The 21,101-nt window shown below is 42.5% G+C and overlaps 2 protein-coding genes and 1 long non-coding RNA gene across 3 annotated transcripts in view; 1 reads left to right on the forward strand and 2 right to left on the reverse strand.

Annotated features, from left to right (window-relative positions):
* Positions 1-4,213, reverse strand: part of LOC112068676 (BTB/POZ domain-containing protein 9) — a 15,409-nt gene extending 11,196 nt beyond the window's left edge. Inside the window, exons 1-4 of the mRNA XM_070438272.1 lie at positions 4,015-4,213; positions 2,793-3,011; positions 2,237-2,600; positions 1,743-2,030 (exon numbers count right to left, since the gene is read on the reverse strand). Coding sequence (XP_070294373.1) covers positions 1,743-2,030; positions 2,237-2,600; positions 2,793-2,980 — 840 coding nt within the window. The 5' untranslated portion in view covers positions 2,981-3,011; positions 4,015-4,213. The remainder of the gene's footprint in view (positions 1-1,742; positions 2,031-2,236; positions 2,601-2,792; positions 3,012-4,014) is intronic.
* Positions 4,214-5,920: 1,707 nt separating this feature from the next.
* LOC112068678 (lactoylglutathione lyase) lies at positions 5,921-20,032 on the reverse strand. Its single transcript, XM_024135880.2, has 6 exons — positions 19,874-20,032; positions 18,029-18,111; positions 17,642-17,782; positions 6,807-6,874; positions 6,596-6,685; positions 5,921-6,415 (listed from the first exon to the last, which is right to left on the reverse strand). Exons 1-6 carry the CDS (start codon positions 19,940-19,942, stop codon positions 6,324-6,326), a joined length of 543 nt encoding a protein of 180 aa, XP_023991648.1. The 5' UTR covers positions 19,943-20,032; the 3' UTR covers positions 5,921-6,323.
* LOC112068679 (uncharacterized) lies at positions 13,853-15,827 on the forward strand. The gene is made up of 3 exons (XR_002893614.2): positions 13,853-14,290; positions 14,716-14,734; positions 14,888-15,827. It is a non-coding gene; the product is annotated as an uncharacterized lncRNA (long non-coding RNA).
* Positions 20,033-21,101: the final 1,069 nt, after the last annotated feature.

Raw genomic sequence — 21,101 nt, forward strand, 5'->3', positions numbered from 1 at the left:
GAGCAAAGCACAATCACTTATCTTTATGACATAAGTTCTTTGGGATGCAAAGTGATTTACAGATCAGTGATTTTGATCAGTTTTACTGTCTTGTAATCAATCACGCACATTCCTTTCTCTCTGAAGGTTTCGCTCAACTGATGAGCAATGTTTTCATAGTGTTTTATATATTGAAGTAATGTTCATATTTTTATTTCTTTCATCACATTCCCAGTGGGTCAGAAGTTTACATACACTCAATTAGTATTTGGTAGCATTGCCTTTAAATTGTTTAACTTGGGTCAAATGTTTTGGGTAGCCTTCCACAAGCTTCCCACAATAAGATGGGTGAATTTTGGCCCATTTCTCCTGACAGAGCTGGTGTAACTGAGTCAGGTTTGTAGGCCTCCTTGCTCACGCACGCTTTTTCAGGTCTGCCCACAAATTTTCTATGGGATTGAGGTCAGGGCTTTGTGATGGTCACTCCAATACCTTGACTTTGTTGTCCTTAAGTCATTTTGCCACAACTTTGGAAGTATGCTTTGAGTCACTGTCTATTTGGAAGACCCATTTGCGACCAAACTTTAACTTCCTGACTGAGGTCTTGAGATGTTGCTTCAATATATCCACATAATTTTCCATCCTCATGAAGCCATCTATTTTGTGAAGTGCACCAGTCCCTCCTGCAGCAAAGCAACCCCACAAGATGCTGCCACCCCCGTGCTTCACAGTTGGGATGGTTTTCTTTGGCTTGCAAGCCTCCCCCTTTTTCCTACAAACATAACGATGGTCATCATGGCCAAACAGTTCTATGTTTGTTTCATCAGACCAGAGGACATTTCTCCAAAAAGTACGATCTTTGTCCCCATGTGCAGTTGCAAACCGTAGTCTGGCATTTTATGGCGGTTTTGGATCAATGGCTTCTTCCTTGCTGAGCGGCCTTTCAGGTTATGGCGATATAGGACTCGTTTTACTGTGGATATAGATACTTTTGTACCTGTTTCCTCCAGCATCTTCACAAGGTCCTTTGCTGTTGTTCTGGGATTGATTTGCACTTTTCGCACCAAAGTACGTTCATCTCTAGGAGACAGAACGAGTCTCCTTCCTGAGCGGTATGACGGCTGCGTGGTCCCATGGTGTTTATACTTGCGTACTATTGTTTGTACAGATGAACATGGTACCGTCAGGCGTTTGGAAATTGCTCCCAAGGATGAACCAGACTTGTGGAGGTCTACATTTTATTTTCTGAGGTCTTGGCTGATTTCTTTTGATTTTCCCATGATGTCAAGCAAAGAAGCACAGAGTTTGAAGGTAGGCCTTGAAATAATCCACAGGTACACCTCCAATTGACTCAAATGATGTAAATTAGCCTATCAGAAGCTTCTAAAGCCATGGCATCATTTTCCAAGCTGTTTAAAGGTACAGTCAACTTACTGTATGTTAACTTCTGACCCACTCGAATTGTGATACAGTGAAATATAAATGAAACTACTTTGTGTCATGCACAAAGTAGATGTCCTAACCGACTTGCCAAAACTATAGTTTGTTATTAACAAGAAATTTGTGGAGTGGTTGAAAAAGGAGTTTTAATGACTCCAACCCTAAGTCTATGTAAACTCCGACTTCAACTGTGTCTCTCTCTCTCTCTCACACACACACACACACACACACACACACACACACACACACACACACACACAAAGAGAATGCACACACTCCCACTGACAAATAAAACTATTAGTTGCTGACTACTAGAACAGGACTAGCAGAGACTGAGACCCACTGAGGATGCCGCGGTAGTTGAGGTCCATGTCGCGGCTCTCTGAGCGCGTCTTGATGGCGTCCAGCAGGTCGTCTGGGCTGAGAAGTCCCGAGGGACGCACCACGTTTAGCATCTCCATCAGACTCATGAGCGGCAGCCGCACGGCCGACATCACTTCCTGCGTGGCGCCACCCTCCCCGGTCTGCCGGCACCAGCGACACAGCGCCTGGAAGATCTCCTTCTCGCTCGCTGCAAACGAGTCCCTCCGTACCACAGTCAGCAGAGCAGTCTGCACAGAGAGGATAGAAGCAGATTCAGTTCAGACTACTTCCTTTGATTCAGTCATCTGGGTTTTGTTCATTGGGGCACACAATGAAAATCGATTGAAAACATTTTGCAAATGATTTTTTAAAATTGCAAGTCCAGGTAGTCCCCTTCCTGTTTCGATCCATGTTCTTCTATTAGTTTTTAATGAACGTGAACCTTCCTCCTCACCTTGGACAACGTGAGGAAGCCGTCCGAGGCCAGGACCTCCGGGGCATGCCGGTCCATGTAGGCCCAGCATGCTTCACTGAGCGCACCCAGAGAGTACAGGCTGGCCACGTCAAACACCAAACACACGTTGTGCGTGTGCAGGATGGTGCGCAGGAACTCAGAGGTGGAGTCCTCTAGTGGTTGGAGGCCGTAGCGGTGGGCCAGACCCAGGAAGTCCAGCAGCACCTCCTCGCGGGCTGAGCTGAGGCTAGCCCGGCCCGTGTAAAGGTAGTGGAGGAGCATGGAGAAAGCCTCGGCTCGGGTCTCCTCCAGTGTCACCTCCGCCTGCGGCTGGGACTCCTTCATCCCTCCATACAGCAGAGCTCTGGGGAAAAGGTTGTTAGACATTTCATAGACTGTTACTCAGTCTTCATTGTACACTATTACCTAAAATAATTTTAAGGTTATATTTAATCGCCAACTGTCCGACAGAGACAGTCATCTGACATTTCATGGGAAGCCAAGGACCTCATGCATTGCAAAGAAGAAAAAGAAAAAAGCATTCAAACAGGTGTACCTGAAGTAGTGACATCGTGCTGCCAAAATGACCCTATGGGCCGGGAAGCGTTTCTCCTCCACAATGAAGGTGACATCACTGTACTCTTCACCTGGAACCAAGGCGCCCAGCTGCTCTGATAGCAGGTGGATGTGGTCAATCTCTGACACAGAGGCCAGTGGACGCAAAGGATTGCTGTTGTTACTCATTGTGATTTGACTGGAGGCGTCTCACTAACATCTGACACAAGAGGAGAAAACATAGTTTGACAACCTGGGGTGTATTAACTACGCTTCTGTTGCAAAACATTTTGCAACAGATAGTTTACTACAAAATGTGGAAAACGCAAACAATAGTTTCTATTTGACAAATTCAAACCCTCCCATAGAGAATGAGAGGCCTCAAGTGACCAAGACAGTTTTAGCATGGGCAGCACCATTGAGGACTTTCACCATTTTTAAGTTGTCAAATGGTGTCCTGGGATTTTCTATGGGTTAAGGAAGGATCACATGATTACATCTGGGTCATCAGGCAATTGAATCATACTTGTGAGCAAACGTTCCATAACTGCAGGGGGATAACCTTGGCTTTATACCTGTAGACATAACTAGCTGTGTAACGTTATCTACTGTGTAATGCAACAATGATATTGTCCATTTAATAGGTAGCTAGATAATTAAGCAATAAGGTATATGGCCTATATGCTACGGCTAAAGGCTGTTCTTACCCACGACGCACCTCAGAGTGCCTGGATACAGCCCTTACTGTTGGACATTGGCCATATTTCCACCATTGGCCTTATAGCTATTAATAAACTGGTTACCAACGTAATTATACCAGTAAATAGTATTTTTTTCTGTTCATAGGTACCCATTGGGGCGGCAGGTAGCCTAGTGGTTAGAGTGTTGGACTAGTAACCGAAAGATTGCAAGATCGAATCACCGAGCTGACAAGGTAAAAATCTGTCCTTCTGCCCCTGAACAAGGCAGTTAACCCACTGTTCCTAGGCTGTCATTGAAAATAAGAATTTATTCACAACTGACTTGCCTAGTTAAATAAAGTTACAATAAATTGTTTAAGGTCTGATATATCACGGCTTTCAGCCAATACGCATTCAGGGCTCGAACCACACGGTTTATAACCATACCAATAATCTAGCGAATCAATCAAAAAATGTCAGATAGCTGTATGACGCAGTCAAAGACGCAAACGCTTGGTTTTCACTTTCACCTGTGTGACATACCAGCACAATAAGCGTAGCTAGCTATCCCCTTTCGTTCTCCCTTCCACGAGAACAATTTCTTGAAGTTCTTTTCCCCTTTATTCAATCAAAATCGTGGGAATTAATGGCAAGTTTGCGTAAAAAATTAAATAATATGCAATCGGACTGAAAAAATTCCACCATCACAAACACAAATGGATTGGGTCACACCCGGATGTTGTTTGGGTGGGAAAAGCGGTAATGTTCAAAGAAAAAACAGCGCCCCTTGTGTATAGGAATAGGACAAGCCGTGTACATGCAGGTGGCGAATCTGACACTTGCAAAAATGATCAACAATATTCAAATGTATTATAATCCAACAATACAATAGTTTTAAAACTGTACCACGATAACAAATTCCTGTAAATCTATACAAGAACAGCAGTGCGGCTTGGCAGGGTCATGTTTCGGAGGACGCATGGCTCTCGACCAGCGATGGGGCAAAACTGTCACTACCAATTGGGTATCATGAAATTAGGGAGAAAAAGGGGTTACAAGTACAACAATAAATGTATATACACTACCGTTCAAAAGTTTGGGGTCACTTAGAAATGTCCTTGTTTTTGAAAGAAAAGCACATTTTTTGCCCATTAAAATAACATCAAATTGATCAGAAACACAGTGTAGACATTGTTAATGTTGTAAATAACTATTGTCGCTGGAAATGGCAGATTTTTTTGGGAATATCTACATAGGCGTACGGAGGCCCATTATCAGCAACTATCACTCCTGTGTTCCAATGGCACGTTGTGTTAGCTAATCCAAGTGTATAATTTTAAAAGGCTAATTGATCATTAGAAAACCCTTTTTGCAATTATGTTAGCACAGCTGAAAACTGTTGTTCTGATTAAAGACAAAATAAAACTGGCCTTCTTTAGACTAGTTGAGTATCTGGAGCATCAGCATTTGTGGGTTCGATTACAGGCTCAAAATGGCCAGAAACAAATAACTTTCTTCTGAAACTTGTCAGTCTATTCTTGTTCTGAGAAATGAAGGCTATTCCATGCGAGAAATTGACAAGAAACTGAAGATCTTGTACAACGCTGTATACTACTCCCTTCACAGAACAGCGCAAACTGKCTCTAACCAGAATAGAAAGAGGAGCGGGAGGCCCCGGTGCACAACTGAGCAAGAGGACAAGTACATTAGTGTCTACTTTGAGAAACAGACCCCTCACAAGTCCTCAACTGGCAGCTTCATTAAATAGTACCCGCAAAACACCAGTCTCAACGTCAACAGTGAAGAGGCGACTCCGGGATGTTGGCCTTCTAGGCAGAGTTCCTCTGTCCAGTGTCTGTGTTCTTTTGCCCATCTTATTCTTTTCTTTTTATTGGCCAGTCTGAGATATGGCTTTTTCTTTGCAACTCTGCCTAGAAGGCCAGCAGCACGGAGTCGCCAATTCACTGGAATACAGGAGTGATGTTTGCTGATAATGGGCCTCTGTATGCCTATGTAGATATTCCATAAAAAATCTGCCGTTTCCAGCTACAATAGTCATTTACAACATTAACAATGTCTACACTGTATTTCTGATCAATTTTATGTTATAATGGACAAAAATTGTGCTTTCTTTCAAAAACAAGGACATTTCTAAGTGACCCCAAACTTTTGAACAGTATTGTGTGTGTGTATATATGTATATATATAAGACCTACTGATGCTATGGTTACTTCTTTCAGCAGCTATGGTTTTCTGCAAGCCTTATTTTCCACGGTCACTCATATTTTACTGTGGAAATGGTGCTGACGAGACAACCTTGGTTATCTGTTTGTTGTTAAATCCAAGGGGATTACTGCTCCAAATTCTAATGTTCAGCCAAATAAATAGGCTGAGTGGTCTCGTTGGTTAAACCTTTACAATTTGAATAGAAAGACAGAGGAATTGAAAATACGAGGATGATCCACATCTGTTTATTGCAAATATGTTGACCAGGCTGATATTATCCCGATCTCAGTCAGACCACATTAGGAGCAGTTATTTACCCTGGTCATATTCATTGTCAGTTTGTCCCATCCAAACATCTCAAATCAAATTTTATTGGTCACATACACATTTTTACCAGATGTTATTGCAGTGTTGTCTCTTTATATTACGGCTATCCCATCCTTTGTCTTGAGTGTCCATAGTACCGCGGGAACCTGCATGTGATCCCAATCGTAAGCAAAAACTCCATCTTCACTTCTTAATTTCCTCACATAACCCCCTTTGTTACCTTATTCAGTTTCACTCTTATTTTTATGTCACATCCTTTTTCCGAACCCAGTAAGTTTGTGCTGGCCCAGTTTGCCTCCCTATGATGTTAAGGAGAACATGTTGTTTGGGCTCAAAATTTCAATCCAGTATCCATCAGGATCCTGTATGAAGGCCACTCCCTTCATTTTACCTGTGTGGAAAAATACAATAGAATGTTACATTTACAAATTGAGAAAATACAACTGAAACAGCCTGATACAGATGACTAGTCAACTGTAATGTACTCTATACACAAATTTGTTTTTCACAGAGACCCTAAACATAAACACAAAATAATGTGAGAGAGGGAAAAGAAGAGGGAAAAATATACCATCATCCGGTTTCTTAACAAATGTTACTCCTTGTTCTTCAAATACTTTGCAGGCTGCATAAACATCAGGTACAGCAATGCCGATGTGCCCTGCATGATAGAGAAAGTGGAGTGGGACAATTTAAATCATGTGGAATTGTCTCATGGTTGAAAAACACAACGGCTGTACCACATTCAAATGTTGAATTAAAAGATCATGTAGTTTTCTCACCAAAACCCCTCGGTTCAGAGTTTCCGTTGTGAAGAGATAATTTTTCATCTGACTCAGAGCCCCAGTTGCTTATAGAGAACAGAGAAGTGAGAAGAGAGAAAAGTCAAGTGAGAAATACAGTATATCATCTTCACCATCATGGTATTGTGACAGGGTAGGAACCATWGTTTCGGTCCATGTTTCTGAGGAGAAAGTAATTAGTGAAGAACATTAAACAGGAATAAGAGAGAAATATTGATGGCGTCTTTTCTAGACACCAAATCCGCCATGGTTCGTTGGACAAAGCCTATGAGGAAAATTAATGGGTTAAGGTTTTTGGATAAATGCCGAAAATAAGGTCCGTGGAATCTTATACGTTTTGTTCTATGAGATAATCTTCATCAGCTAATGTCATTTTGTTGTGAATTTCGAAGAATGTATGTAATACAAAAAAACATGAATCACATGAAGCACCCCTTCTTAAACCTGCTCAGATGAGAGCTTTGTCAAAAATGTTCTATTATAAGATAGTCGAGTGACCGCTCTAACAATGGAAATACATGTCCAAAAAGATAGATAGCAGGCTGGAGGAGGCGAGATGGGGTAGGACCATTCTAGCCAGGGCCATCATTCACCCCAGCAGGTAGTCTAGTGGTTAGATCGTTGGGTCAGTAACCGAAAGGTTGCTGGATCGAATCCCTGAGCTGACAAGGTAAAAAATCTGTTGTTCTACCCCTGGACAAGGCAGTTAACCCACCGTTCCCCGGTGGGCCAGCATTGTAAATAAAATGTTGCTCTTAACTGACTTGCCTGGTTAAATAAAAACATTACAAATATTTGAATTAACTACATGTACAACTCTGATATAAAGTAGTATTGTTGCCGAAATGCCACATGCGTCCACTTATATCAGTACATTCGTAACAACCTATCCATCACGAAACTTGTATTCGATCAAATAAGCCTCAGGTAGCAAATTAGCAATTACATCGTTTCCCAAATTGGTTGTCATACAAAAATTTCTCACTTTGTGGTCTTACTTTCATTGTCAAATTTTTGGGCGGAGTAAACCCTCTCGCTTTGCTTCTTCCTCTCTGGCTTTGTCCTGAATGTCCAGTGTAGAGTCTGTGCAAGTCTTTGTGAGCACAACCATTATATKAAAAAATATATATAATTTTTTATTTCACCTTTATTTAACCAGGTAGGCAAGTTGAGAACAAGTTCTCATTTACAATTGCGACCTGGCCAAGATAAAGCAAAGCAGTTCGACACATACAACAACACAGAGTTACACATGGAGTAAAACAAACATACAGTCAATAATACAGTAGAAAATAAGTCTATATACAATGTGAGCAAATGAGGTGAAATAAGGAAGGTAAAGGCCATGGTGGCGAAGTAAATACAATATAGCGAAGTAAAACACTGGAATGGTWGATTTGCAGTGGAAGAATGTGCAAAGTAGAAATAGAAATAATGGGGTGCAAAGGAGCAAAATAAATAAATAAATACAGTAGGGAAAGAGGTAGTTGTTTGTGCTAAATTATAGATGGGCTATGTACAGGTGCAGTAATCTGTGAGCTGCTCTGACAGCTGGTGCTTAAAGCTAGTGAGGGAGATAAGTGTTTCCAGTTTCAGTGATTTTTGTAGTTCGTTCCAGTCATTGGCAGCAGAGAACTGGAAGGAGAGGCGGCCAAAGGAAGAATTGATTTTGGGGGTGACCAGAGAGATATACCTGCTGGAGCGCGTGCTGCTATGGTCACCAGCGAGCTGAGATAAGGGGGGACTTTACCTAGCAGGGTCTTGTAGATGACCTGGAGCCAGTGGGTTTGGCGACGAGTATGAAGCGAGGGCCAGCCAACGAGAGCGTACAGGTCGCAGTGGTGGGTAGTATATGGGGCTTTGGTGACAAAACGGATGGCACTGTGATAGACTGCATCCAATTTATTGAGTAGGGTATTGGAGGCTATTTTGTAAATGACATCACCGAAGTCAAAGATTGGTAGGATGGTCAGTTTTACAAGGGTATGTTTGGCAGCATGAGTGAAGGATGCTTTGTTGCGGAATAGGAAGCCAATTCTAGATTTAACTTTGGATTGGAGATGTTTGATGTGAGTCTGTAAGGAGAGCTTATAGTCTAACCAGACACCTAGGTATTTGTAGTTGTCCACATATTCTAAGTCAGAGCCGTCCAGAGTAGTGATGTTGGACAGGCGGGCAGGTGCAGGCAGCGATCGGTTGAAGAGCATGCATTTAGTTTTACTTGTATTTAAGAGCAATTGGAGGCCACGGAAGGAGAGTTGCATGGCATTAAAGCTCGCCTGGAGGGTTGTTAACACAGTGTCCAAAGAAGGGCCAGAAGTATACAGAATGGTGTCGTCTGCGTAGAGGTGGATCAGAGACTCACCAGCAGCAAGAGTGAGATCATTGATGTATACAGAGAAAAGAGTCGGTCCAAGAATTGAACCCTGTGGCACCCCCATAGAGACTGCCAGAGGCCCGGACAACAGACCCTCCGATTTGACACACTGAACTCTATCAGAGAAGTAGTTGGTGAACCAGGCGAGGCAATCATTTGAGAAACCAAGGCTGTCGAGTCTGCCGATGAGGATGTGGTGATTGACAGAGTAGAAAGCCTTGGCCAGGTCAATGAATACGGCTGCACAGTATTGTTTCTTATCGATGGCGGTTAAGATATTGTTTAGGACCTTGAGCGTGGCTGAGGTGCACCCATGACCAGCTCTGAAACCAGATTGCATAGCGGAGAAGGTATGGTGGGATTCGAAATGGTCGGTAATCTGTTTGTTGACTTGGCTTTCGAAGACCTTAGAAAGGCAGGGTAGGATAGATATAGGTCTGTAGCAGTTTGGGTCAAGAGTGTCCCCCCCTTTGAAGAGGGGGATGACCGCAGCTGCTTTCCAATCTTTGGGAATCTCAGACGACATGCAGCCTTGAGAAATGTTTGGGCTATGGTGTAATAAGATTTGTTTGTTTCCCTATCAGTTTTTATTTATTTGTCACGCCCTGACCATAGAGAGCCTTTTTATTCTCTATTTTGGTTAGGTCAGGGTGTGACTAGGGTGGGTAATCTAGGTTGTTTTATTTCTATGTTGGCCTGGTATGGTTCCCAATCTGAGGCAGCTGTTAAGCGTTGTCTCTGATTGGGGATCATATTTAGGCAGCCATTTCCCCACTGTTTTTTTGTGGGATCTTGTTTTTGTGTTGTTGCCTGCGAGCACTCCAGAACATCACGTTTCGTTTGTTCTTTATTGTTTTTGTGCGTTTCATTGAATAAACATGTGGAACCCATATCGCACTGCGCTTTGGTCTGAGTATGCTTACGACGATCGTGACATTATTTATATAAGTTTGATCAAGTTTTGCCAATGCAGTAATGTCTTTTGTTTTCAGTTGTTCAGTATTTATGTGAACTCTGTCAAGTCTCTGAAAGCACTGTTGTAGGCCTACTTCAACACGTGTCATGGCTATCTGTTAGTGATGGGTCGTTCGCTAACGACCCGGCTCCTAACATTCACCTTCAAGAGCCGGCTCGTTAGCGAACAACCCATCACTAACAGATAGCCATGACACGTGTTGAAGTAGGCCTACAAAGAGCCGGCATATCAGAAGAGCCAAATCTATTTATAAAAATAAAATWAAAATTAAGATATGAATAATCAAAAGATTTAAATGAATAGAATTAACTAATTCAAAGAACAAAAAAGATATATAAAATAGGCCTAAATGCTCAAGTGCACACACAGTTGTTTTGACTGTCTGCTCAGACTAACAGCTTCACCTGTTGTTCCTGTCAATCAGACACGCAGTGTCAACCAATGAACCAAAGATGCGTGAGGGAGGGCCGAGCCAACTCACAGTCACACACTTAGCAGCCGAGGAGAGAGAGGAAGGACAGCTGTGAAAACAACAGCTGGAAAATTAGTCGGAAGCACAGTAGCATTTGGATGCATTTTAATAACGTAGACAATGTTAGAGCACAGTGTAGAATTTGCCAAAACAAAATCTCATATAAAGCCGGTTCTACGCACAACCTACACCTATCATGACACAAGGCGAGACCCAGATGCAGACACAGGAGGCAGATGGTTGGAGTCTTACAATATTTATTAATCCAATAGGGGAAGGCAAGAGAATGGTCGTGGACAGTCAAAACCAGTTCAGACCAAAAGGTACCGAAGGGCAAGCAGAATCAAGGTTAGGCCAGGCAGGATGATAAGGCAGGCGGGAAAGAAGTCCAGAGTCAGGCAGGGGTCAAAACTGGGAGGACTATCAAAAAGAGAATAGCAAAAGGATTACGGGAAAAACACGCTGGTTGACTTGAGTAACATACAAGATGAACTGGCACAGAGAGACAGGAAACACAGAGATAAATACACTGGGGAAAATAAGTGACACCTGGAGGGGGTGGAGACAATAACGAGGACAGGTGAAACTGATCAGGGTGTGACAACACCAGCATATACGAACTGTGCACCCAACTGTGAAGCTAGCTGTAGCGGAGCTTCGAGAAACTAGCGGGCCTGCTAGTGATAGTGGTGGAGCCAGCACCTTCACACGTGGAGATGTATCCACTCAGTCAAGTAGGCCAACTCCGATACCCACAGCAACGCAGTCTTCTATGGACCAGTTTACGCCAAAGTCTATGTCTGTAGCAAAACAAGGCCAAATTGATATTGCATTGGCTAAAATGATTGCCACCGATTTCCAGCCATTTTCGATCGTGGMGGACAGAGGTTTTAGAAATTATAGCAATGTCTAAATCCAATGTACACAATTCCAAGCAGGAAAACCCTTTCAAAGGTACTTATTCCACAACTATACGAGAGCGCACAGGCTTCAGTGCGGGAAAGAGTCCAAAAAACTACTGCAGTTTGCCTTACCACTGACTGCTGGACATCAAGGGTAACCACTTCTTACATGTCGGTTACATGTCACTTCATTGAAGATTTTTCGATGTCTAGCTGTCTTCTGGACTGCTTTCAGTTCAGCGACAGACACACCTCAGAGAACTTGGCAGAGGAACTGCTGAGAGTGGCAGAGAATGGCAAGTAGATGGAAAAGTGGTCTGTTGTGTTAGCGACAATGCAGCTAACATAACCAAAGTCATGAACATTTTAAAATGGACCCATCATCCATGTCTTGCCCACACAATCAACCTCATTGTAAGAGATGCTCTGAAGGTGATGAAGCCCACTGTGGACAAAGTGAAAGCACCTGTGGAATACTTCCACAGGAGCACAGTAGGTGCTGAAAAACGAAAGTCTACACAACGCCAGATGGGGATGCCTGAGCTGAGGCCTAAACAATCAAGACTGCACTACAAGGTGAAATTCAACATTTTATATGTTGAAGCGGTTTCTTGAGTCAAAGGATGCCATCATCTCTACCCTGGCCATTGTCAATGCACCTGTTGATGCTCTGACCCAATAGGAATGGGAGGTGGTGGAGGAGGTGTGCAGAGTCCTGGAACCCTTTGAGCAGGTCACTGTGGAGATCAGTGAAGAGAGGTACATAAGCAGTTATTTCTACATCATTATTTAATCCAGTATTATATTTTTATTTTTTTACCGTTATTTTACCAGGTAAGTTGACTGAGAACACATTCTCATTTGCAGCAACGACCTGGGGAATAGTTACAGGGGAGAGGAGGGGGATGAATGAGCCAATTATAAACTGGGGATTATTAGGTGACCATGATGGTTTGAGGGCCAGATTGGGAATTTAGCCAGGACACCGGGGTTAACACCCCTACTCTTACGATAAGTGCCATGGGATCTTTAATGACCTCAGAGAGTCAGGACACCCGTTTAACGTCCCATCCGAAAGACGGCACCCTACACAGGGCAGTGTCCCCAATCACTGCCCTGGGGCATTGGGATATTTTTTAGACCAGAGGAAAGAGTGCCTCCTACTGGCCCTCCAACACCACTTCCAGCAGCATCTGGTCTCCCATCCAGGGACTGACCAGGACCGACCCTGCTTAGCTTCAGAAGCAAGCCAACAGTGGTATGCAGGGTGGTATGCTGCTGGCATTATATGTATATGAGTAGTAGATGAGAATGTAGTATCAATAGACAAAACATGAACCTGAACTAATAAGTTACTGTTATCTTTTTTCAGCTATGTGACAGCCTCAAAAATGATACTCCTGTGTAAGGGTCTGCAGCGAATCACAGCCAGCCGCCAGAGTGAAGCAAATGTAACCATAGGACATGTGACAGAGTTGATGGGCACTCTATATTCATCAATGGACAGAAAGTTCCACAGAATGGAATATAATCACGTGCTATCAGAAACCACTGCACTTGACCCCAGGTTTAAGAAGTTAGCCTTCAGTGATGCCAGAGCGATTGATGAGGCTCTTCAAAGAATAACCTCAGTAGCAGGGAGGGACAGCCCCAGCAGTCAGCTGGCTCAGGCACCAGAGCAACAGGAAGAAGAGGGAGCAGAAGCACCAGCAGTAGTGCCACAAACGTCTGCTGTTTGGATGCTGTTTGACGAGAGAGCAACTGGAGATGCAGCACAAAGGAATCCCTCAGCAGACGCCATAATGCAGGTCCGATCCTATTTGGAGGAGCCCCTGGTGGAAGAACAAGGCCTCTGTCTACCCACGGCTTACTAAAGTCATGACAGGGAGACTCTGCATAGTGGCCACATCCGTTCCCTCTGAGAGGGTCTTCTCGAAAACGGGACAAATAATTATTGAGAGAAGAAACCGCATCAGCTTGAGGCAGCTTGCATTTCTGAATACAAAATCTATCATAAAAGCTAAATATGGTCAGCATTGCTGTGTGCTGCTGGTTATAACATGGCAATAAAGAAGAGAGAGCAAAGAGGGACCAGTTTAATGTTTTAAGTGGGATGCTGCAGTTTTGCACATTGTTATTTATTTGTCTTTGATATGGTGCAATATTCTATTATTATGTTGTTCAGATTGTACTCGTTTTGAATTGTTACATTTATAGGCACTTTGTTTATATACATTAAAAAGTTATACTTTAAATGCACATGTTTAATAGCATTATGTTTCATAACAAACCAATGCATTTTTAAATACATTGTGGTTAAGTTAGAGTATGATTTCATTTAATAATTTAATTAGAACTGTTTTAACACCAATTATAATCAAACTATCGCAAACTGTTTGACTTGAAAAAATACAAAACGTTTTTTTTTTAAAGAGCAGTCTGAGAACCAAAAGAGACGKCTCTTTTTGGTGAGCTGAGCCGAAAGAGTCGGAATGCCCATCACTACTATCTGTCCGGTAGGAGTAATGTATTTGACAGTAACGTTATACCTGTTTCAAACAAGCAAACTTCTATACTTTTTCATATGTTATAGCTAATTTTCCCCCAACATCGGACACTCTCTAGCGGTTGGAGGACTAAATCACCTCGAGCTCAACATTTAAATGAACGATACCCTTCTAGCTAACTGAAGACACCCTTGTAGCTAACTGACCACCGATTTTTATTGCAATTTATGTAAGTTAGGTTTTGAGAGTTTTCAAAAAAGTAATATGTATACACATTTTGTGGGACACGCTGTATATCGTACAATTCGAATGCGCGACAGACAACACGTCATTCATTAATATTCAATTTTTTACCTCTGAAATATAGCTAACGGATTTGCTAATGTTGTTGCTAGCTTGGTTGCTAAATGTTGATAGAACTGCTAAGTAAGCAAAAAGGAAAGACATTTTAAGCTTTAGATAATACATATCACGAAAACAACTGAAAGTTGTCAAGCTTTACCGTATGAAAATTAGAGTCCTCTGACGGGGGCGTTTTATCACTGTAGGCTATGTTTCATTTTACAACAGCTAACGTTACATAGAGGTAGTATTTAGTCAAGTGTTATAATGTATGCATCAATATTAAACTAATTGGGACAATTTTCATTACAGATATCATCAAATAAAAAACGTGGGTACACTTTCAGTTATTGTGAAAACGTTCATCACCTTTCAATTGCCTTAACTTTGAAGTGTAAATGTTTATACATATTCAGATTGAGTTATCTTTCTAAAATGTGTATAGTATGCCAAGTTATTTAGCTACATGTATTTACCACCACAGCATGGAGAAAGTCAAGAGGAAACAGTGGAGTGAGGTGGACATGTTCCATGCAGTGGAGGACTGCGGGGCAGGGATGGCTATCCGSCWGGCTGCCAATGTTAGGCATCTTTTGTTTTTAGGAGATTACCACGTGTATGCACATTTCATCTGCTAGTAACAGTTTTATTCTCTTATCTACCAAGGTGCATGGTGTACCTCGGTAGACCCGGGCGGACAGGCTGAGCGGCCGGTTGACCCATGGTTGTCGCAGTGGACCACCCACATCGCTTGCACCAGAGGATGAAAATTGGTGTAGTACTGTATCTACCAAAAAACAAAACAAACATTTTCATTCTGGTTGGATAATTTTCTATTCAAATTTTTGTGACAAGATAGGGATGGAGATCGAGATTTAATTGTTTTGTTTGTTTTCATATAAAATTATTTATGCGCTCCAGCAGGTATATCTCTCTGGTCACCCCCAAAACCAATTCCTCCTTTGGCCGCCTCTCCTTCCAGTTCTCTGCTGCCAATGACTGGAACGAACTACAAAAATCTCTGAAACTGGAAACACTTATCTCCCTCACTAGCTTTAAGCACCAGCTGTCAGAGAAGCTCACAGATTACTGCACCTGTACATAGCCCATCTATAATTTAGCCCAAACAACTACTTCTTCCCCTACTGTATTTATTTATTTTGCTCCTTTGCACCCCATTATTTCTATTTCTACTTTGCACATTCTTCCACTGCAAATCTACCATTCCAGTGTTTTACTTCGCTATATTGTATTTACTTCGCCACCATGGCCTTTACCTTCCTTATTTCACCTCATTTGCTCACATTGTATATAGACTTCTTTTTCTACTGCATTATTGACTGTATGTTTGTTTTACTCCATGTGTAACTCTGTGTTGTTGTTATGTGTCGACTGTTTTGCTTTATCTTGGCAGGTCGCAATTGTAAATGAGAACTTGTTCTCAACTTGCCTACCTGGTTAAATAAAGGTTACATTTTTTTTTTTTTGAACATGTCAAAAATATATATTTATTCAACCCATTTTCCTTTACTTTCCAAGTGCATCTTTGCAACACAACTCCAACATTGTTTTAATTGTTTGTCAATGCACATGACTGAATTAAAGTTTTATTTTATGTAAATTATTCATACTCATTTATATTATAATATTAACTACTTTCTCAAAACATAAGATTCATCTGTAAAAAAATTATGAGACATTATTTGGTTACAACACTGAATCTGTTGGTGAATGACAATTATTTTAAGAGTCCACGGAGGGTGCACCTGGCTACGCAATGAAAGTTGACAGGCAAGTCTCTTTTTTTTCACAGGAAGGCTAGCCAACTATCTAGTAAACACTTTGGATACGAGGTTGGTTTTAAATTTTTTTTTTTACGGATATATCTTGTAATTAAACCAAATAGTAAGGTGGCAATAACTGGGGACCTGTCAGCGGCCGTTTAAAGGAGTGGCCCAAGGCGCAGCGTTTTGAGCGTACATACTTTATTTAACGATGTCGCCATCAAAACGATAAATATCCAACCGACACGTGAAGCCAACATAGTGCATCCAGGCAACTAAACATGGACAACTACCCACAAAACCAACATGGAAATGGCAACCTAAATAGGCTCCCCAATCAGAGACAACGATAAACAGCTGTCTCTGATTGGGAACCCATTCAGGCCACCATAAACCTACATACCCCTAGACAATACAAAATCCCCATAGATAACCAAAAAACCCTAGATAAGACAAAAACCTAGACAAGACAAAAAAAAACTAGACAATACAAAAACTAAACAAACCACCCTTGTCACACCCTGACCTAAACAAAATAATAAAGAAGGCAAATATAACTAAAGTCAGGGCGTGACAGGACCGTATGCCAATAATACGGAACTTATGTTTTTTGATAACCCACTTATCAAAAAGCTGATAGCATGTTTGACATTTCAGTGGAAATACTACTAATTGATAACCCGTTGGCTAACATTTTTACAACACCAATAATCACAAAACATTGATGGCTTTATCACAAGATAACACTGTTGAAGGTAATATATGCCGATAACACGGGGTGCTAAGCTATCTGCCTTCGACTGTTCCCTATAAATGGGCCTAGAACCTGTCGTTTGATTAGAACAATTATTTATTTGATTTAATCATGTAATATTAGGCTACTGATTATTTCTCAGTATCAACTTGCGAGCTACTCGTTGACAGCACACAAACTACGTATAGCTTGCTATCGACCTGTTGGGTACCCCTGGGTTAGATGTAATGGGATTATTTCATCGACCTGTTGGGTACTCCTGGGTTAGATGTAACAGGATTATTTCATCGACCTGTTGGAGACCCCTGGTTAGATATTACAGGATCATCTCATCGACCTGTTGGAGACCACTGGATTAGATGTTACAGGATCATCTCATCGACCTGTTGGAGACCCCTGGTTAGATGTTACAGGATCATCTCATCGACCTGTTGGAGACCCCTGGGTTAGATGTTACAGGATAATTTCATCGACCTGTTGGAGACCCCTGGTTAGATGTTACAGGATCATCTCATCGACCTGTTGGAGACCCCTGGTTAGATGTTACAGGATCATCTCATCGACCTGTTGGAGACCCCTGGTTAGATGTTACTGGATCATCTTCTATTATATTCCATGTTTACAGGGCACTTCATAGCTCGACTAGCAGATCTGGAATCTATGTGCTTGTGTGTGCTGAGGTTTTAAGTGGGGTGCCTACTGTGTGAGTTCGATGGTGGCTCGTCGAGAGAAAGTCCATGCTGTCCTCTCCTTTACATCTGTAGGGATCTCCTTCTTTTCCTCATAACCCAGGAAGTAGAGTGTGAAGAGCATTGATGGGAAGTCTATCTTCTGCAGCAACCTGAGGCAAATAGGAATCACAATTGGGGTGTATTCATTATGCCGATTGTCTTGCAAAACGTTTAGCAATAGAAACCATTTACTACAAATGGAAAAGGTTTTGCAACGAAAATGAAACTTTCTTTTAGACAAATTCAGTTAGGTCCTTCCTCGTTCCACTCACAGAGTGAGACATCTTCTAGAGGGGTAGGGTACTAGGCATGAAACGCCTTTGTGTGTGTGTGTGAGAGAGCAGTATAGGACTCACGTCATGCCCATGATGCGAGTGTAGAAGTCTAAAGACTTGAGAGGGTCTTTTACCCTCAGCATGGTTTGCTGCATCATGTAGTCCTGGGGAGAGACAGGGGGAAACACACAGACACAGAGAGAGAGAGAGAGGGGGAGACAGGTGGGGAGAGAGGGACAGGGGGAGAGACAGAGAGAGTGACGGGGAGACAGAGAGTGACGGGGAGACAGAGCGAGACAGAGTGAACGAGAGAGAGGGGGAGAGAGAGAAACGGTTGGACAGGTAGAGAGAGGACAGGTGGGGAGAGAGGGGGGGAGAGAGAGAAACGGGGGACAGGTGGAGAGAGAGGACAGGTGGGGGAGAGAGGGGGGAGAGAGTGGTGTGTTGTGTGTGTGGTGTGTTGTTGTGTGTGTGTTGTGTGTGTGTGTGTGTGTGTGTGTGTGTGTGACGGGGTGAGACAGAGGGGGAAAGGGACGGGGGGAGAGAGAGAGGGACAGGGGGAGACAAGTGTGGAGAGAGGGAGAGGGACATGGGGAGAGAGAGACAGAGAATGACGGGGAAAGATTGTGAGACAGAGAGAGACAGAGAGTGAGAGAAATGGGGGGACAGGTGGAAAGAGAGGGACAGGGGGGAGAGAGATAGGACAGGGGAGAGAGGACAGAGAGAGTGATGGGGAGAGACAGAGTGAGCAAGAGAGGGGGTAGAGAGAGAGAGGGTGGCGAGAGAGAGAGAGTGCAACACAATTAGACCCAACCAAATCATGACAAAACAAAAAGAGAATTCCTTGACACATTGGAAAGAATTAACAAAAAAACAGAGCAAACTAGAATGCTTTTTGGCCCCAAACAGAGAGTACACAGTGGCAGAATACCTGACCATTGTGACTGACCCACAATTAAGGAAATCTTTGACTATGTACAGACTCAGTGAGCATAGCCTTGCTATTGAGAAAGGCCGCCAAAGGCAGACCTGACTCTCAAGAGAAGACAGGCTATGTGCATACTGCCCACAAAATGAGGTGGAAACTGAGCTGCACTTCCTAACCTCCTGCCAAATATATATTAGAGACACATATTTCCCTCAGATTACACAGACCTACAAAGGATTTGAAAACAAATCCAATTTTGATAAACTCCCATGTCTATTGGGTGAAATACCACAGTGTGCCATCACAGCAGCAAGATGTGTGACCTGTTGCCACAAAAAAAGGGCAACCAGTGAAGAACAAACACCATTGTAAATACAACCTATATTTATGTTTATTTATTTTCCATTTCGTACTTTAACTATTTGCACATCATTACAACACTATATATACATAATATGACATTTGAAATGTGTTTATTCTTTTGGAACTTTTGTAAGTAATGTTTACTGTTAATTTTTTATTGTTTATTTTGCTTTTGTTTATTATCTATTTCACTTGCTTTGGCAATGCAAACATACGTTTCCCATGCCTATAAAGCCCTTAAATTGAAATTGAACTGAAATTGAATTAGAGAGAAAGAGAGGTCAATTGCAAAATATGTTTTTACCCTGTCCTCCTCAGCTATGTTCTCAGTTTACAACTCTAGAAGATAAGTTAGAACTCAAACTAGAGGCAACACATTACTCTGTATAAATAATGGCATTCTAAGGCCTGGAACTAGGACTACTAGTAAACACTTTCCTATGGTATTTGCTAAAGGAGCACAGGGCTTGGCTATGTAGCCTACAACTAACATAGCTGAGGGGGACTCTTGCTCAACAACAGGTTTGCTGAGACAGACTGTCAAGCAAGTAAAATAGGCCTACTGTGAATAAGTGATACATTAATGCTAGCTTACATATTCTATTTAATGTGCGCTCCATCCGTGTGGCACTCACCTGGGTGATAGGTTCCCCTTCTTTGCATGCTGCGGACGCAGCCTCATCTGTGAGTCCTTTGTCTGTCATTTTGTGTTGAAAGACCCAATTGACAGCAGGGGAATTCACAGGCTGTTTGAGTAGCTTGGGAAAGGCGCTCCTAAAGCCGACTGGCAAGTCGAGACAGTTCACAGCGAAGCATGACACTCCCTAAAGTTGGCAGGTAGGAGAGGTTCACAAAAATGTTGAAACGAAAGCACCAGAGTTGTGTAGAACGAATGCGTGTCAAGTAAGTGTGCATTGCAATGGAGGTTACAACTGGCAGAAAGTCTAATCGGTTTCATACTTTATACAGTGCATTCGGAAAGTATTCAGACCCCTTGACTTTTTCCACATTTTGTTACGTTACAGCCTTATTCTAAAATTGATTAAATAAATAAAAATTCCTCATCAATCCACAAACACCTTGTTTTCGCTTTAGGGTATTTAGAAATTGTGCAAATATATAAAAAATGTAAAACAGAAATACCTTATTTAAATAAGTATTCAGCCCCTTTGCTATGAGACTCGAAATTGAGCTCAGGTGCATCCTGGTCCATTGATCATCCTTGAGATGTTTCTACAACTTGATTGGAGTCCACCTGTGGTAAATTCAATTGACTGGACATGATTTGGAAAGGCACACACCTGTCTATATATAAGGTCCCACAGTTGACAGTGCATGTCAGAGCAAAAACCAAGCCATGAGGTCGACGGAATTGTCCATAGAGCTCCGAGACAGGATTGTGTCGAGGCACAGATCTGAGGAAGGGTACCAAACTGAGCAATCAAGGGAGTAGGGCCTTGGTCAGGGAGGTGACCAATAACCTGATGGTCACTCACAGAGCTCCAGAGTTTCTCTGTGGAGATGGGGAATCTTCCAGAAGGACACCCATCTGCAGCACTCCACCAATCAGGCCTCTATGGTATGGTGGCCACACGGAAGCCACTCCTCAGTAAAAGGCACATGACAGCCTGCTTGGAGTTTGCCAAAAGGCACCTAAAGTACTCTCAGACCATGAGAAACAAGATTCTCTGGTCTGATGAAACCAAGATTGAACTCTTTGGCCTGAATGCCACGTGTCACGTCTGGAGGAAACCTGGCACCATCCCTACGGTGAAGCATGGTGGTGTCAGCATCATGCTGTGCGAATGTTTTTCAGTGACAAGGACTGGGAGACTAGTCAGGATCGAGGGAAAGATGAACAGA

Source organism: Salvelinus sp. IW2-2015, unplaced genomic scaffold, assembly GCF_002910315.2.
Source record: "Salvelinus sp. IW2-2015 unplaced genomic scaffold, ASM291031v2 Un_scaffold648, whole genome shotgun sequence".
Taxonomy (NCBI): Eukaryota; Metazoa; Chordata; class Actinopteri; order Salmoniformes; family Salmonidae; genus Salvelinus; species Salvelinus sp. IW2-2015.

Excerpts from the sequence above, each read along its gene's own strand:
- LOC112068678 (XM_024135880.2), bottom strand. The coding sequence starts at position 19,942 with ATGACAGACAAAGGACTCACAGATGAGGCTGCGTCCGCAGCATGCAAA. Across the intron at positions 18,112-19,873 it reads AAGGGGAACCTATCACCCAG|GACTACATGATGCAGCAAAC; the intron begins GTGAGTGCCACA and ends GTCTCTCCCCAG. Across the intron at positions 6,686-6,806 it reads CTCTGAACCGAGGGGTTTTG|GGCACATCGGCATTGCTGTA; the intron begins GTGAGAAAACTA and ends TCTATCATGCAG.